Source organism: Natator depressus, chromosome 10 (genome assembly GCF_965152275.1).
Source record: "Natator depressus isolate rNatDep1 chromosome 10, rNatDep2.hap1, whole genome shotgun sequence".
Classification (NCBI taxonomy): domain Eukaryota; kingdom Metazoa; phylum Chordata; order Testudines; family Cheloniidae; genus Natator; species Natator depressus.
The window spans coordinates 51,079,529-51,096,714 of record NC_134243.1 but is presented as its reverse complement, the minus strand read 5'-3'; the positions used below and the strand labels follow the sequence as shown (position 1 = coordinate 51,096,714).

General features: G+C 41.8%; 1 protein-coding gene across 2 annotated transcripts in view; it reads left to right on the top strand.

Annotated features, from left to right (window-relative positions):
• Nucleotides 1–4,748: 4,748 nt before the first annotated feature.
• Nucleotides 4,749–17,186, top strand: part of LACTB (lactamase beta) — a 30,115-nt gene continuing 17,677 nt past the window's right edge. The window contains exons 1-5 of one of the 2 annotated variants that reach the window (XM_074966118.1): nucleotides 4,749–5,108; nucleotides 6,394–6,460; nucleotides 9,954–10,144; nucleotides 10,519–10,876; nucleotides 14,326–14,491. In XM_074966118.1, the coding sequence (XP_074822219.1) occupies nucleotides 4,749–5,108; nucleotides 6,394–6,460; nucleotides 9,954–10,144; nucleotides 10,519–10,876; nucleotides 14,326–14,491 (1,142 nt within the window). Of the gene's footprint in view, nucleotides 5,109–5,378; nucleotides 5,436–6,393; nucleotides 6,461–9,953; nucleotides 10,145–10,518; nucleotides 10,877–14,325; nucleotides 14,492–17,186 lie in introns of those variants that run through there. The other variant, XM_074966119.1, reaches the window with a different exon arrangement.

Sequence of the window (17,186 nt, the reverse complement as noted above, 5' to 3'; positions counted from 1 at the left end):
TCCTCTCCTTCTGCCATGTTGAACTGGGCTCTGAAGCATAGGCGCCGACTCCATGGGTGCTCCGGGGCTGGAGCACTCATGGGGAAAAATTGGTGGGTGCTCTGCACCCACCGGCAGCTCCCAAACTCCCCCCCAAGCTCACCTCTGCCTTCACTCCACTCCGCCTTCTTCCCTGAGCACACTGCTGGGTCCTGCTTCTCCCCCCTCCCTCCCAGTGCTTGCGCCGCAAAACAGCTGTTTCATGCAGCAAGCCTGGGAGGAAGGGAGGGAGGGAGGAGGAGGGGGAATGCGATGCGCTTGGGGGAGGAGGCGGGACCGGGGTGGGGATTTGGGGAGGGATCCAATAGGGGCAGGGAGGGGCGGAATTGGGGCAGGGTGGGGGCAGGGCGGCGGCAGGGCAGCAGGGGCATGAGCACCCACCGGCGCCGACAAAAATTGGTGCCTGTGCTCTGAAGTGCCCATGGTGGTACTCGGAGTGGAGGTGGAGTCGCCCCCAAGTATCACGTCCAGCTCTTTGTAGAAATGGCAGGTTGCAGGGGCAGAACTGGAGCAGCTGTTTGCCTCATGGGCTTTGCCCTAGGCATTCCGCAGTTCCTTCACTTTAACCCTGCACTGCAGTGTGTCCTGGTCATGGCCCCTTTCCATCATGTCCCTTGATATCTGCCCGAAGGTATTGTAATTCCTACGGCTGGAGCGCAGCTGGGACTGGACAACTTCCTCCCCCCAAACACTGATGAGGTCCAGCACCTCACCATTGCTTCATACGGGGGATCACCTGGCATGGAGGCATGGTTACCTGGAAAGATTCGCTGAGAGCACTCCATGCCTGGCTGAGCAAACAGGAAGGGGATTTTCAAAATTCCCAGAGAATTTAAAGGGAGGGTCTGATGGTTGGTCACCTGAGGATAGGGCAGTAGAGTTCAAAGTGATGACCAGAGTGATTAGAACAGGCATTGTGGGACACTTCTGGAGGCCGATCAGAGCGCACTAACAGACCAGGGTGTCCACACTGGTGCTGCGGCACTCCAGTGGGGGCGCATAAAATGTTATTCCACTCGCCAAGGTGGAGTACCAGGAGCGCTCTAGCCGTGGAGTCAGAGTGCTCTACGTGCCTTGCCAGTGTGGACAGGTAGTGAGCTAGTGAGTTCGGGGCTCCTTTAATGCACTCTAACTCGCAAGTGTAGCCAAGCCCTGAAACTGGTGTAAATTGGGAGTAATTTCACTGATGTCCAGGGGGTAACTCTGGATTTGCCCTGGTGTAACTGATGTCAGAAGCAAACTCTTTAATGTTAATAATCTAAGGTCTCTTTAACTGTCAACCAGGCTACTTCCAAAAATTGTCAGGTTGCCAGAATTTCAGATTTAGCTGCTTGGGTAGATCAGTGGAATCCTGACTGTTGGACCCAGACTCTTGGCTAACTGCCTGGCTCTTGGACTTGGACCTGGTTGACACATAACTCACCAGTTGTCAGGCTGAATTTGCTGATGAAATGAAAATCACTTTTCTCTCTGCCTTCTTGATTTTTGTTCACTTTAGTCTCTGTATTTTTCATTCCCTTTTTTAATCAATATTCAAACTGCAAAGTAAGCTATTAAAGGGTACTTGGAAAACAATTATATGGAAAGGCTAGTGAAAACCCCAATGTGAGATGCTTTAAAAGTGTCATTGCTAGGAAACCTAAGTTTCCTAGTCTCAGCCCATAAGAAAGAGAATAACTATAGGAAAGACTGTTTTTAAAAGGAAATGCCTGCTTTGCCATTAAAATGCTCTGGTCTGAAAATTGACTCTAAAAATGGCATTAAGGGGTATTATGTTTGTAATCTATCTCAGTGATTCCAGATCAAATGTGTTCAGGTTACAGATAAAATGTTTTATCTTACTGCCAGCCTACTTTGGGCTCTGAGAGTCAAAAGGGTTATTTCTGGCTCACACATCCCCAGTGATGAAGATTTTTCATCTGGAATTTAGGTCTGAAATGAATCCTGCAAACACTTGCTACCCAGTGCAGAGTTTACCATCAAGAGTGATCCCATAGCAGCCAGTCATGCTGGTAAGCACTTGGGTTACAATTGGTCCCTTTACTATACCGCTGATGTGTGGGGACAGAATAGAATCAAGTTCATTCTCCAAATGCTGTATTGGTGCAGCAGTGCTAATAGGGGTAAAAAACAGTATCAATTTATTTCAGTTGGTGCAAGCAGCAGATAAGATTAATACACACTGGGAGCAGAATGGTTGTGTTAAGGCGATATCACTTTTACAGGCACTTTTCTGAATAGAAATTCATTTAAAATCAAATCAAATCAAAACAAACAAACAAACAGGCAGGAAGAGAATTTATGATGATTTGACTAATCTGAAGGGGCTGCAAATCACTCATGACTGTAGATGGGAGTATGGACTTTTTAAAAAAGGATAAGTAAGCAAAAGTGTTATTAAAAAGATAAAATTGTTGCTTATCAACTTTATCAGCTATAGTGAAAATTCCTTTGGAATACAATCCTTGCTATCAAGGGTTATAATCAATGGTCACATACTTCTTCAAGAGAGAGCTGTAGCCACTAATTAGGAGCACTGGCTCTTTGAAACTAATTCCCAGCCAGCCTCCAAAAGCACTAAAGCCTGCAGGGCAGGGGCACAGGTCAAGACTATTAACTAGCAGCTCTAGGGCTGGTTAGATCAATCTATTTTTTCCCCAAAATTAATTGAATCTTTGTAAGTGTGGATTGAATTGTTCCTCTGGCTGACTTAAACTTGCATTTATTCAGTAATTGTCTACAGTTAACTCAGTATTTTTATGGGTCTGATTGGTGCTGGAGGATAATAGGGGGCTTAAAAAGCAGCCTTTCATGTATGGAAAGCAGAGCTTCTTGGGATTTAGGCCGTGTCTATACTACCAGGGTAAGTTGACCTAAGTTATGCTACTCCAGCTACCTGAATAACATAACTGGAGTCAACGTAGCTTAGGTAGACTTACTGCGATGTCTACACCATGCTGCTTCCATAGGAGACACTCTCCCATTGACTTACCGTACTCCTCTCATTCTGGTGGAGTACTAGAGAGCGCTCTGAAGTCAATTTAGAAGACTCACTAAATAGACCCCCCCGCTGCATCGATCACAGCAGAGTTGATCCCTGGTAAGTGTAGACGGGGCCTTAGACATCAGTGCTGTGACTAGGGTGAAGTGATAAATGGACCAAAATAGGGCATGTGCTGCTCGGCTGCCCACCAATAACTGGGCAGCCACTTCTGTTCTGTGCTTTCCCCCTTCAGGGTCTTCTACAGCAGTGGTTCTCAGCCAGGGGTATGTGTACCCCTGGAGGTACGCAGAGATCTTCCAGGGGGTAGTCAACTCCTGTAGATCAGTGTTTCTCAACCTGGAGGTTGTGACCCCCCATGGGGGTCATGGGACAGGTTTAGGAGGGGGTTGCAAGTGCAGGACTGGCACTAGGGGGTAGCAAGCAGAGCAACTGCCTGGGACCGCATGCCACAAAGAGCACCACAAAATAAAGTTCCATGCTTCAGCCCCAGTAGGGTTGCCAACTTTCTAATAGCACAAAATGGACAACCCTTGCCCAGCCCCAAGGCGTCGCCCCTTCTACTAGGCCCCGTCCCTGCGCATTCCCTCCTCTTGTTCTCCCCTACCCTCACTCGCTTTCACTGGAGAGGGGCAGGAGGTTGGGGTGCAGGAGGAGGTACGGGCTGTGAGGTAGGGCCAGAAATGAGGAGTTCAGGGTGCGGTAGGGAACTCTGGGTTGGGGTACAGGAGGGGGTGAGGGCTCCGGCTGGGGGTGTGGCCTTTGGGGTGGGGCTGGGAATGAGGAGTTTGGGGTCCAGGAGGGGGCTCAGGGCTGGGGCAAGGACTTGGGGTGTGGGAGGTGGTGTGGGGTGTAGCTCCAACTGCTTACCTCAGGCAGCTCCTGGAAGCGTCCAGCATGTCCAGCTCTAGGCGGAGGGGCCAGGAAGGTATGTGCACTGCCCGCACCCATAGGGGCCACCCCGTGGCTCCCATTGGCCATGGTTCCTGGCCAATAGGAGCTGCGGAGCTGTTGCTCGGGTTGGGGGCAGCACGTGGAGCCCCTGTGGCCTTCCTGCACCTAGGAGATGGACATGCCGGCCGCTTCTGGGAGCCGCACAGCGCCAGGGCAGGCAGGGAGCCTGCCTTAGCCCTGCTGCACCAGCAGCTGGACTTTTAGTGGCCTGGTCATTGGTGCTGACTGGAGCCCCAGGGTCCCTTTTCAACCCGGTGTTCTGGTCAAAAACTGGAGACCTGGCAACCCTAGCCCCGCTGGCAGGGCTCAGGCTTCAGACAAGGCTCAGGTATCACACTGAAATGTAACTACGCTATAGTCCAGCCTATTTGTTTTATAGTTCTATGGTAAACCTGAGCAGGTGAGCGATCTTTCGGTACTAGTGGGCTGGGACACTTCTGTATCTGTTCCGTGGATTTTGTAAGCAAGTCGTTTTTACCTGAGGTGAAACTTGAGACACGCAAGACAAACCGGACTCGGGAAAGGGCGAAGGGGGCAGCCGTGTAGAAAGCTTGAGAGCCCGAGCCCGAGCCCGAGCCCGAGCCCATCCCCGCAGCCCCGGCCCCGGCTCCGCCCCCAGGCTGTGGCCGGTGAGAACGCACACGCGGGAGCGGGAGGGCTGTCGGGAGAGGGAAGGAAGGGGGCCAGGGAAGCGCGGGGGGATGGGCAGAGGGAGAAGAAGAGGTTAGGAGCCAACTGTCTCCACCCTCACTCGATGTGCTCGAGGCTTGGCCGGCCGAGCTCTCGGGAGCAGCTGCTCCTGCCTGGCGGTGGCCGGGCTGGAGCCATGCACTGTTTGGCGCGGGCCCTGCGCCGAGTCTCGGGCCCCGCCCGGGGCTGGGGGCAGCAGCGGCTGCAGCGCCTAGGGAGCGGCCCGTGCCCACCGCGGGGAGCTGGCGCCTGGGGCTGGGGGGTCGGTCTGGGCCTCGCCCTGGGGGTGAAGGTGGCGGCCGGCTGCGAGCAGGAGGGGGCCCCGCGGCAGGAGGCGGCGGGAGAGGTGAAGAAGCCGCCGCCGCCGCACGGGGGCTTCGCCCGGGCCATCGAGAGCAGCAGGGACCTGCTGCAGAGGATTAAGGTGGCGCGGCTAGGGTCTCTCTGTGGGGGAGGGGCGGGCCCGGTGTCCTTGGCCGGGCGAGGGGAAGGAGAGGAGGAGCCCTTGGCGTCGTGTTTCCCAGGCCACAGCTGTACGTGCTTGTCTTAAAATCGCTTCTTGCTGCTTCCCTTCCGCCCCCACCCCCGCAGCCTGCTGGCACTGCCGCACGACCCCAGCGAGCCTTGCAATGACCGTAGGGTGCGAGGAGAAGGAGCCCCTGGCCCAGTGCTAGGCGCTGCGCAAAAAGAAATCATAAACTTGCTGCTCATGCAGGGCTTTGGTGCGCAGACGGAGCGAGACTGGCGCCGGGTAACGTTACTCATCTGGTGGGAATTCAGGTGTCACTTGCAGGGGGAAGGCCTTTGAGACAAATGTGGTTATGAAGTTGAACGTGTTTGTTAAACTACTTCGCTGAGTGTTGTGTGTGTGTCTGAGCACTTTCAGAAACTTCCTCTGTGAAACCTAATCATTAGTGTTTAGGTTATTGGGGAGGAGAGGGGAACAACCCCAGACAGTCTCACACTCTTAGGAGTCTGGTCCCTGACTAGTGCAATATCTCCCCAGCCCAGGGAATGTATCTGTACTTTTCTTCTGTACACCTTGTCTTGTTATTTGGTCTGTTCACATCAGGATTTCACAGTAAATCACTGAATGTCATCATTGCTTGTATGTAAGAACTGTCAGAAGGGTCTGAAAGTGCGTTTCAGTTACTGAATTCATTTACTTCAAGAAGGGCTGCCCTTAAAGGGGCTAATTAAACCAGTGCAGGCCTGACATACACTAGTGGTAGAAGTATCTTTAGTAGTGAATACATGTGAACTCAGAGGACTATTTGAAGGACTGGAGGAGAACATAGAGGCATGTGAACTATCTAAATAGAATGTCATGATTCTTCTGAAAATTTGGAACTGAAGCTTCAGGGATAGTTTAAATCAGAACATCCCAGACTCACTAAAATGATCTGTGTTGACTGTCATGTGATATCACTCACATATTGCATCTCAGTTTGAAAAATGTTATGTTCCCTATCTGCAGCTGGTGTAGTTAGTATTAAATTAGTCTTTAAACTCATTGTAGCTGTTCAGCAGCACGACATATATGCAGCTTTTCAAAGGGGATTTGTACAAACTCAGCCCAATTGGTATTTAAACAAAGTAATTTCAATAATCACATACTTTCTGCTTATCCTAAATCCCATAAAAGCAGAATGTATGTTTGAATTCTGAAGCAGCGGAGCCCTTTAATGACTGTAGTATTTTTGTGACAGGATGAAGTGGGAGCCCCAGGCATAGTAATTGGAGTTTCTGTAGATGGAAAGGAAGTATGGTCAGAAGGTTGGTATACAGGAACTCAGTTCTGCATGTTCTTTAAAATTAATTTTTCATTTGGGTCACAAATCTTAAGTAATTATTTTTCTTCAGTTTGTGCCAGGTGCTGTCCATTAACTTCACTCATAAAATCATAAAAGTACAGGCAGTCCTTGACTTTTTGACAATCGAGTTACGACAGAACTGTACTTACGATGTTTGTAAATTGATGTCCCATTCCAACTTTGATGTTGGTTCTGACTTTACGACGCTCGATCCCACAGCGTTCCTATGGGATTCGAGTTAAGACGTTTTCGACTTATGACGCGATTCTCAGGAACCAGTTGTGTTGTAAGTCTGAGGACTGCCTGTATTATAAACTCTGCCCTAAAAACTACAGACGACAAGAAATAATAATAGTCCCTGTGGCCTTAAAATCTATAAAATGGGAGAGGGGTCCAAGTAAAGGGAAGAATAAAGTATCTCTGTAGAAGATAGTAGTGGTTGTAATTGAAACACCCTTTTGGGGGATTGTTTATAAAGCATGTTGACAAGTGTGGAGGAAAAAGCCTATACCACTACTGGGAGGGGAACAAGTTTCACACTCTGAAGGCGTTACAGTATGTGCACAGTTAATAGTGATCTAAAATGGGATAGGGTAATTCCTAAAAGGTGAGTGGTGTCAAAAGAAATGCTTCAGTATGAAGCTTAAGAAGGTGGTCTTGACTATAAACTGGCTCAAAATGCCTGACTTTAATGAGACTTACCAAAGGGAGGTAATGTACTTTAATCGTTCTTACATAGGTATATCTTGCATTGTAACTAATTTTGAGGAGATTTGCTGTTGTCAGTCATGATAAGTGATTTTAGCTGTAATAAGTGATAACTAGCAATCCAAACTTATCTTGGTACTCACTCTGTTGAGTTAGGCTGAACGTGGCTTAAATTAAGTTTGCTTAATAAAGTCTTTCCCAAACTCTTTCTGCAAATGTTTTACAGAAGAGCTTTTCCCCCCAGTAAGCAGTATGGGAGACTCATGAAAGAGGGTGGATATTCTAATTAAAAAAAGAGAATATTTCCTTGGACTCTCTCCTGATCTACGTCTAAGTGAATACCTGCTGTGCACAATCATTCTGCCATACGCCCTCCCCCACCCCCACTCCCCAATGTTCTCTTTCACTCTGCTGGGTGTGCTAGGTACTCTTTTGGACAGAACTACATCATATTTATGCAGCTGCTGGTGGAAATAAAATAGTTGATATCTACAGATATTAAATTGATTGTTTTTGCTTGAGAAACAACTGTTATTTTACCATTATATACTAGACATAATCTTTCTTTGAGAATCTACATAATGGTCAGAATAAATTTGAGTGGTTCCAATTCAGTGATATTTCATATACTAGTGGAGTGGTGCTTAGTCTTTCTTTGGGAACATGTTGAGATTTGACAGCTGTAATCCTTTCAATAGTCAAATTATTTTTCAGGTTATGTAGATCTCCCTGAAAAGACATGTCTAGATAGGTCTGAACAGAACTCCAATGAAGACTTATTTATTGATCTTTATTGACCCTACTTACTTATCTTTCCAAAAACATTTTGATGTTTGTTTCAGGTAACTAAGATAACAGAAACAAACAGTAATGCGCTTTGCTAAAGTGCAATTATAGAGTCCCTGAAAGGCTCATTAGCAAGATTGTAATAGACTTGCCACTGTAAGCCAGTTTGTGGCAGAATCTTCAGGTATTCCTTCAAAAAGCTGATTTCCATTTTTCATGTGCCTTTTGCTGCCACAGGAGTGTGGTTTTGGTGGGTTTTTTTAAATGTGGCATGTGAAAATTCTACCACAAAACAAAATTTCCTCAGATTATGCTTTTGAATTCAGAAGGTTTTGCAGTAGTGTTGTTAAGAGAAACTGTCAGTGCCACCAGCTGACCCAAGAAGGAGGAGTTGATGCTTCTCTGCTGCTTCAGCAGAATCTTCCTTCTGGAGACATGGAAAGATATTAGGTAGTGGTAGAACTCTCAGGGCCTACCACAGTTGAGTCCTGCTCCATGATTGGTGTTCCTAGGCACCGTGGTAATACAAATAATAAACAATATCATAAAGGGGTGCAGGTTGTGGTAGATTCTTCCCACACCTTCATCCACAGGGCAGAGGTGAGCACCATTATCTTAAAATGAAGTCATGAGGTTGAAGGGGAAAAACATGGAAAATAACAAAACCTGTGTCTTCTGTAAAAATTCTGCCCAATTTACTTTCTTGCCAATCTGATCATAGTGATTTTAGATTTGGATGTGCTACTTTTGCAGACAGTTGAATGGGGAGGGGTGCAGCAGCTGCTCTCAGTAGCACAACATAAACATCTGGGTTTCAGCTTCCTTTAGAGGAGAGGACTTGGGCAATATAGACTGGTCAATCTGATTTCTCCCTTTCCTTGTGTTTTGGCAAGTTTTACTGCTTTATGAGAATCTCATCACTAGACTGCAGCATGTTAGGGGACTGTGTTCCACTTACATACATAGACACATACGGATAATAAAACTGGTCTTTGTAAGTGTGCTGTATCTAGATCAGAAATAAACCAATAGTGCACTGCAACATTCCATATACAACTTAACCAGTGTAGTGCAGATTAAAATATAACACTCTGGTGAGTCCACTACTGAGCTTATCTCTGTGGAATTGCACACTACTATGCAGTAGTTCTAAGATATAGGACCAATATACTGGATGGAGACTACTGAATTTTCTTCATTTCTGATGTAAGCCCTCTTTAAGTCTATATCTGAAGAGGTTAAAAATAAATTATTAAACCACTATGTAGTTAAGCTTTATTAATTGAGTTAAATGCTGTACGGTTGTATGTAAATTTCCTGTTTTTAACTGATCTTATTTCCTCTGTGTAGAAGTTACATTGTATTTTGAAAGGAGTAATTCACAGTAGCTCTTTTAAAGAATTAAGATATGGATTTATGAATGTGGGGCACTTAACTTGATTGACATTCTAGGTTATGGTTTCTGAGGGTTTTTTCCACTGAATGTTTGCCCTTAAGGATGTATGCAGTATAGTTTTAACAGTATGGGTCCCAGAATATTAGAGACCAGGTGGGTGAGGTAATATCTATTATGGGACCAACTTCTGTTGGTGAGAGGGACAAGCTTGTCTGCCCTTAAGATATAATTTTAATTTTTCACTAAGCTACATTAGTCTTAAGTTTCATGTTGTCACAAGTCAGAGTGATTCAAAGGGGTAATGTAGGATGTATTTTCAAAAACACTCGTCAATGGCCTGACTCTGTTCCCATTGAAATCACTGTTGTTGATGTCAATGGGAGCAGAGTTAGGCCAACACTGAGCACTTTTGAAAATAGCACCTTTCATGCCTTTGTTTTACTTAGATGCAGAGTGTTCTGGAGAATTCTGGTAAACTTCTTAAGTTTGTGAACATTGTAAAATCTCAAAGAATTTTCTCTATATATGTAAACTCACTAACAGTGACCTTTTACTCTTCCTAAAGGTCTGGGTTATGCTGATGTAGAGAACCGTGTAATCTGTAAACCAGAGACAATTATGCGAATTGCGAGTATTAGTAAGTGTCTTACAATGATGGCTGTTGCTAAACTGTGGGAAGAAGGAAAACTCGATTTAGATGCTCCAGTGCAGAAATATGTTCCTGAGTTTCCAGAAAAAGAATATGAAGGTGAAAAGGTAATGGGACAATTTTTTCTGTAACCATTGTTGGTTGTCTGAGTTTCATGTCTGTCCCATACCTTCACTATCCACCTACATGCTTCAAGTGCACACAGCTTTATGCATGTTGTGCACCACACATAAGTTAAAAGAAGTAGGGGCAGGAAGCAATACATGCTACTGAAAAAAAGGAATGTTAGAAATTTTGTATCTTCAGACTAATATTTAAATATTTTTTTCTCACTGGCTTTACAATAGAAGAATGGCTAGGAATTCTTATGTCTTCTTTTTTTCTTAACATACCAAATATATAAATTGCAGAAATAAAAGTTCACCTTGTATAGTATCTTTCGTTAAGCAAGCATGCACTTAATATTCTTCTTTTAAACTAGGTCACCATTACTACAAGATTGTTAGTGTCACATTTAAGTGGAATTCGTCACTATGAGAAAGATATTACAAAAGTAAAGGAACAGAAGGAAAAGGCCAATAAAGCCCTTAAACTAATGCAAGATGTAAGAAAATCTAACCAGGAGAAGGAACTGAAAGAAAAAGAAGATAAAGACACTGAAAAAAATGACTTTGCTGAAGCTAAGTCAGAACAGGATGGTGAAGCTAAAGGCCGAAATTTAAAACCTATCAAGAGAACAAAGGAATTTGAACATGAAGAGTATTATTTGAAAGAAAAATTTGAAAATGTGATTGATTCATTGAAAATATTTAAAAATGATCCTTTATTCTTTAAACCAGGTGAGTTTCTATTCTGTTTGATCAAAAGTTAATATTTTTTCTTTAAGTTCTAGATTTTTAGTATACATCAGATTGTAGTTTGTCTGATACATTATGTGGCATTGAGACTTTACTGAGACTTAACCAGAAGATTCATTTTCCTGTTATCCAATGAGAGCCTCAAAAGGGAGCGTTCAAGCCGTGTTCTAACTACCTGGTCACTTTAAATATGCCCTGCAAAGGATTTAAAAAAAAAAAAAAAATTGGGAAACTTACTGAATATAGTTACATTGGTGCAACCCCCTGGTATGTATGCAGTTATATCGCTCTAAAGGTGCTTATCTCAGTGTAGCTTATTTTTCATAGTTTCAGAAATAAACTGTACTGATTATAAGCACACCTTCTACTAGTATAAGTACATTCACACTAGGAGTTGCACAGACTTAACTATCAGTTTGTAGACTGATAAAGAGGTAGAAAAATTGTGTAGACAAGCCCTGAGATGGAATATAAAGAGTCCTGGAGAGTGGGTAGAAATAGATTCAAGTGAGTTCTTTCAAAATAGTTCCATATGCTGCAAAATTTGCCTATTGAATTACAAAGGTTAAGGTATATTGTAAATTTGTTAGCTGACTCAATGTAACACACACATGACCTTTGATTGAATTTCAACATGGAGACCTTGTAAGATCAGTCAAATCAATCTTTTTCCCAGAAGTCTCTTTTCTTAATTGAAGTTTTCTTTGGCTCTCTTGCCTCTTCTTCATACAACAGCATAAGTTTTTTTAGGGTAGGTTAGCAACCAAACAAGTTGTTTAATCAGTGGATCAAGAACTGGTTAAGAAACAGAAAACAAGGAAAATTAAATACTAAATTTTCAAATTGCCAAAGGCTAATTACAGAGCGACTCACAAATTCCTACTAGATTTTGTGGTGTTTTTTATAATTATTTAAATTATATGGAAATGGAGATTGAGTAGTGAGGTAGCAAAATTTGAAGATAACAAAGTTAGGGTAGTCAAGGCCAGAGAGAACAGTGAGGAACTTCAGAGTCTTAAACAAGCTAGGTGAACAAGCAACATAATGGCAAATGAAATTCAGTGCTGATAAACGCACAGTAATGCCGATTGGAATGAGAAAATTAAACTACTCATACAGTTAGTTTAGAACCCTATAAGTTGTATCAATTCAAGACGGGACTTGGGCTTCATTGTAGATGGCACTGTGAAAACTTTTGCTCAACGTGTTGCTGCAGTCAAAAAGGTAAACAAAATGTTAAGTTGCATAAGGAGAAAGGGTTGTTGAAATATTATAATTCCTCTATATAAATCAATGGTGTGGCCTTATCTAGAATACTGTGTGTAGTGGTGGTCACCACATTTCTAAAAGGATATTGCAGAACTAGAGGGATTCAGAAAAGAGCACTAAGAATGATAAAGGGTGTGGAAAAACGCTCATATTAAACAAGATAGAAAAGATTGGGATTGTTTATTTTAGAAAGAAGATGAATAAGAGGGGACAAAATTATAAACAATAACAAACAATATAGGGAGGGTAGATCGGGAACTTCTCTGCCCATTTCATAACACAAGAAAAAGGGTACACTGAATGAAATTTCAGTAGTGGTGTCAAGGTTCCTCCCCCACTCTGAACTCTAGGGTACAGATGTGGGGACCTGCATGAAAAACCTCCTAAGCTTATCTTTACCAGCTTAGGTCAAAACTTCCCCAAGGTACAAAATATTCCACCCTTTTGTCCTTGGATTGGCTGCTACTACCACCAAACAAATACTGGTTACTGGGGAAGAGCTGTTTGGACACGTCTTTCCCCCCAAAATACTTCCCAAAATCTTGCACCCCACTTCCTGGACAAGGTTTGGTAAAAAGCCTCACCAATTTGCCTAGGTGACTACAGACCCAGACCCTTGGATCTTAAGAACGATGAACAATCCTCCCAACACTTGCACCCCCCCTTTCCAGGGAAATGTTGGATAAAAAGCCTCACCAATTTGCATAGGTGACCACAGACCCAAACCCTTGGATCTGAGAACAATGAAAAAGCATTCAGTTTTCTTACAAAAAGACTTTTAATAGAAATAGAAGTAAATAGAAATAAAAAAAAATCCCCCCTGTAAAATCAGGATGGTAGATACCTTACAGGGTAATTAGATTCAAAACATAGAGAACCCCTCTAGGCAAAAACCTTAAGTTACAAAAAAGATACACAGACAGAAATAGTTATTCTATTCAGCACAATTCTTTTCTCAGCCATTTAAAGAAATCATAATCTAACACGTACCTAGCTAGATTACTTACTAAAAGTTCTAAGGCTTCATTCCTGGTCTATCCCCGGCAAAGACAGAATATAGACAGACACACAGACCCTTTGTTTCTCTCCCTCCTCCCAGCTTTTGAAAGTATCTTGTCTCCTCATTGGTCATTTTGGTCAGGTGCCAGCGAGGTTACCTTTAGCTTCTTAACCCTTTACAGGTGAGAGGAGATTTCCTCTGGCCAGGAGGGATTTTAAAGGGGTTTACCCTTCCCTTTATATTTATGACAAGTGGGAAATTCAAAACCAATAGAAGGAAATACTTTTTCACACAATGTGTAACTAAACGGTGGAATTCATTGCCACAGTCCTTGAGGCCAAGAACTTATCCAATTATTTTTTTAATTTTTCTGTTTATATGGATAATAGACTATCCAGAATTAACCTTTCCACAAGCTTAATGACATTAAACCTCATGGTTTCAGGGCTTTGCCAGTCTCTAACAGAGATTAGGAGGAGACCTAACATGGGGTTCAGATTGCTCTACATCTGCCTACTCTGGGTTTCTTACACATACCTGTGAGGCATGTGGTGTTGGAGACAGGATAGTGGAGTAACTAGACCTTTGTCTATATCAATTCCTATGGTTATGTTCTGGGTCTTTATTTATTTTTTAAATTTTAACATAGATTAAATAAGACTTCCTTGGTTGACTATTCAGTGCCATGCATGGCTTTTAATTGAATTTACCTTATTTTTACCCTTAAAGTTTTATCTGTTACTGTTACATACTTACATCTTATTTATTAGTTTGTCTTCTGGTGAGTATGGGTATTTGAATAGTAGCTATTAAAAAGAACAAAATAAATGCAGGTCTTCCAAATCACATGAGTAGAATTTGGCTGATGCTATATTTCTGTGTAGAGTTAACATAGAAAGAGAATAATAATTTTTAATTCTGTATGTTTCTGATTACACTGTGGAGAAGCTAATATTGATAGAGTGTGATGGCATAAGATGTATTGGGAATAAGTGTGTTCTGACAAAGTTACATACAGATCCCTGTGTAAAAACTTTATTTGTTGAATAGGAAACTTCATAGGAAAAGATCGCAGATGGAAATATTAAACTTTTCATTCAAGTGGTATGTAAATAACCTGTCTCTTTCTCTCCTTCCATTCCTCCCCTCCCTCCCCCCTAAGGAAGCCAGTTTTTGTATTCAACTTATGGCTTTACCCTTCTGAGTGCTGTGGTGGAGAGAGCTTCAGGATGTAAATTTACAGACTACATGCTGAAAATGTTTCGTGACTTGGATTTGCTGGCAACTGTCTTGGATGACAATGAATCAATGATATACAATAGAGCAAGGTAAATGAGAATGAAATTGCACCCTTATTCCTATGCTGGCAACTGCTTGCTCAAGTTCTTCACTGTTAATTGATGTGTATTTTAAAAGCTAATTTAAAGATGAAATGATTTGTTTAAAATTCTTAATCGTATGGCTAGAAAAATGGCATTATGTAGGGCGATTAGAAAAATTAATTGTGATTAATCGCGCTGTTAATAGAATTCCATTTATATAAATATTTTTGGATGTTTTCCACTATTTCAAATATATTGATTTCAATTACAACACAGAATACAAAGTGTACAGTGCTCACTTTATATTTATTTTTTATTATAAATATTTTCACTGTAAAAAATAGTATTTTTCAATTCACTTCATACAAGTACTGTAGTGCAATCTCTTTATCATGAAAGTAGAACTTACAAATGTAGAGTTGTGTAAAACAAAACAAAACAACAAAAACCCTGCACTAACAAATCATGTAAAACTTTAGAGCCTACAAGTCCACTCAGTCCTACTTCTATTTCAGCCAGTCGCTCAGACAAACAAGTTTGTTTACATTTGCAGGAGATAATGCTGCCTGCTTCTTGTTTACAATATCCCCTTAAAGTGAGAACAGGCTTTCCCATGGCACAGTTTTAGCCGGCATTGCAAGATATTTATGTGCCAGATGCACTAAAGATTCATCTGTCCCTGCATGCTTCAACCACCATTCCAGAGGACATGCATTCATGCTGATGATGGGTTCTGCTCGATAACGATCCAAAGCAGAGCAGACCAGTGCATGTTCATTTTCATCTTCTGACTCAGATGTCACCAGCAGAAGGTTGATTTTCTTTTTTGGTAGTTTGGGTTCTGTAGTTTTCGTATCGGAGTGTTGGTCTTTTAAGACATCTGAAAGCATGCCCCACACCACATCCCTCTCAGATTTTGGAAGGCACTTCAGAGTCTTAAACCTTGGGTCGAGTGCTGTAGCTATCGTTAGAAATCTCACATTGGTACCTTCTTTGCGTTTTGTCAGATCTGCTGTGAAAGTGTTCTTAAAACAAACAGCATGTGCTGGGTCATCATCCGAGACTGCTATAACATGGAATATATGGCAGAATGCGGGTACAACACTGAGCAGGAGACATACAATTCTCCCCCAAGGAGTTCAGTCACAAATTTAATTAACACTTTTTTTTTTTTTTTTTTAAATGAGTGTCATCAATATGGAAGCATGTCCTCTGGAATGGTGGCCAAAGCATGAAAAGGCACACAAATGTTTAGCTTATCTGGCACATAAATACCTTGCAATGCCAGCTACAAAAGTGTCATGCGAATATCTGGTCTCACTTTCAGGTGACATTGTAAATAAGAAGCATTATCTCCCATAAATGTAAATAAACTTGTTTCTCTTAACGATTGGCTGCACAGGACGTAGGACTGAGTGGACTTTTAGGCTCTCAAGTTTTACATTGTTTTTAGTGCAGTTATGTAACAAAAAAAGTCTACATTTGTAAGTTGCGCTTTCACGGTAGAGATTGCACTACGGTCCTTGTATGAGGTGAATTGAAAAATACTGTTTTATCATTTTTACAGTGCAAATATTTGATAAAAATAATATAAAGTGAGCACTGTACACTTTGTATTCTGTGTTGTAATTGAAATCAATATATTTGAAAATGTAGAAAAACATCAAAAATATTGAATAAATTTCAATTGGTATTCTATTGTTTAACAGTGCGATTAAAACTGCAATTAATTTTTATTGCAGTTAATTTTTTTGAGTTAATCACGTGAGTTAACTGTGATAAATTGCTGCCCTAGTATTGCGATATTGATTCCATAAGTTCAAATTTATTTTCAAGTCCTAATGTTTAAGGATTGATCACACTTGTTTCCTATTGTGAGAGTATATATTTTAAGAAGGGAGAGGTAGGAATTCTGAAATTCACATTTGTTTAGTTCAGTTGGGTGAGGAAGTGAAGGGAAAATAAGGATATAATAACCCCCAAAATACTGCTACAATTATTTCTATAATAAGAGTAGAAACAATAAAATCTTGTTATAGTGGAGATAGTTGCATCAATTTCTTTAATCGTTCATTTTAATTGCTCTCCAAAAATGTACGTTAGGAGATTTCTTGAATCTCATCTTCTTTCATTTATTTGAAATCTTCTTTAATCTGCCTATGTCACGTGAACCTACATATCATAAAGAATGATTTCGAGTTCTTTATCAGGCTTCAGTTATATGCACTGAGGGGAGAGTATGTTCATAGAACCTGAACAACAGTTATAAAGAAAATAAATTTCTTTTTAGACTCAAAATCCATTATAGTTGATAAAATACTTATGGACTTAAGTTTACAAAATCTTTGATTACAGTATTGCTTAAACTGGAAAAAAAAAAAATTGAGGGGTTTAATTTTAAAGTATGCAGATACCACAATGTGCTACTGTTCCAAAATGTTTCATGGAACAGTAATAGTATAATCTTCTTATACTATTCCAGAGTTATTTATAAATTAGACTCTTTAAATGCCAATGATAGCACCAGAACACTTATAAATATCCGTATCTAAAAGAAGCTTTTAATAGTTTGCCATTTTGGTAGCTTTCAAGAACGTTAAGGAGGAATTTGTATGAGTTCGTATTTAATGGGTTAGAGTCGTTCTTGCTGCTTCCCTCACCAATCTTATTTTACTGAGTTACCTAGTTACAAAAATCACCC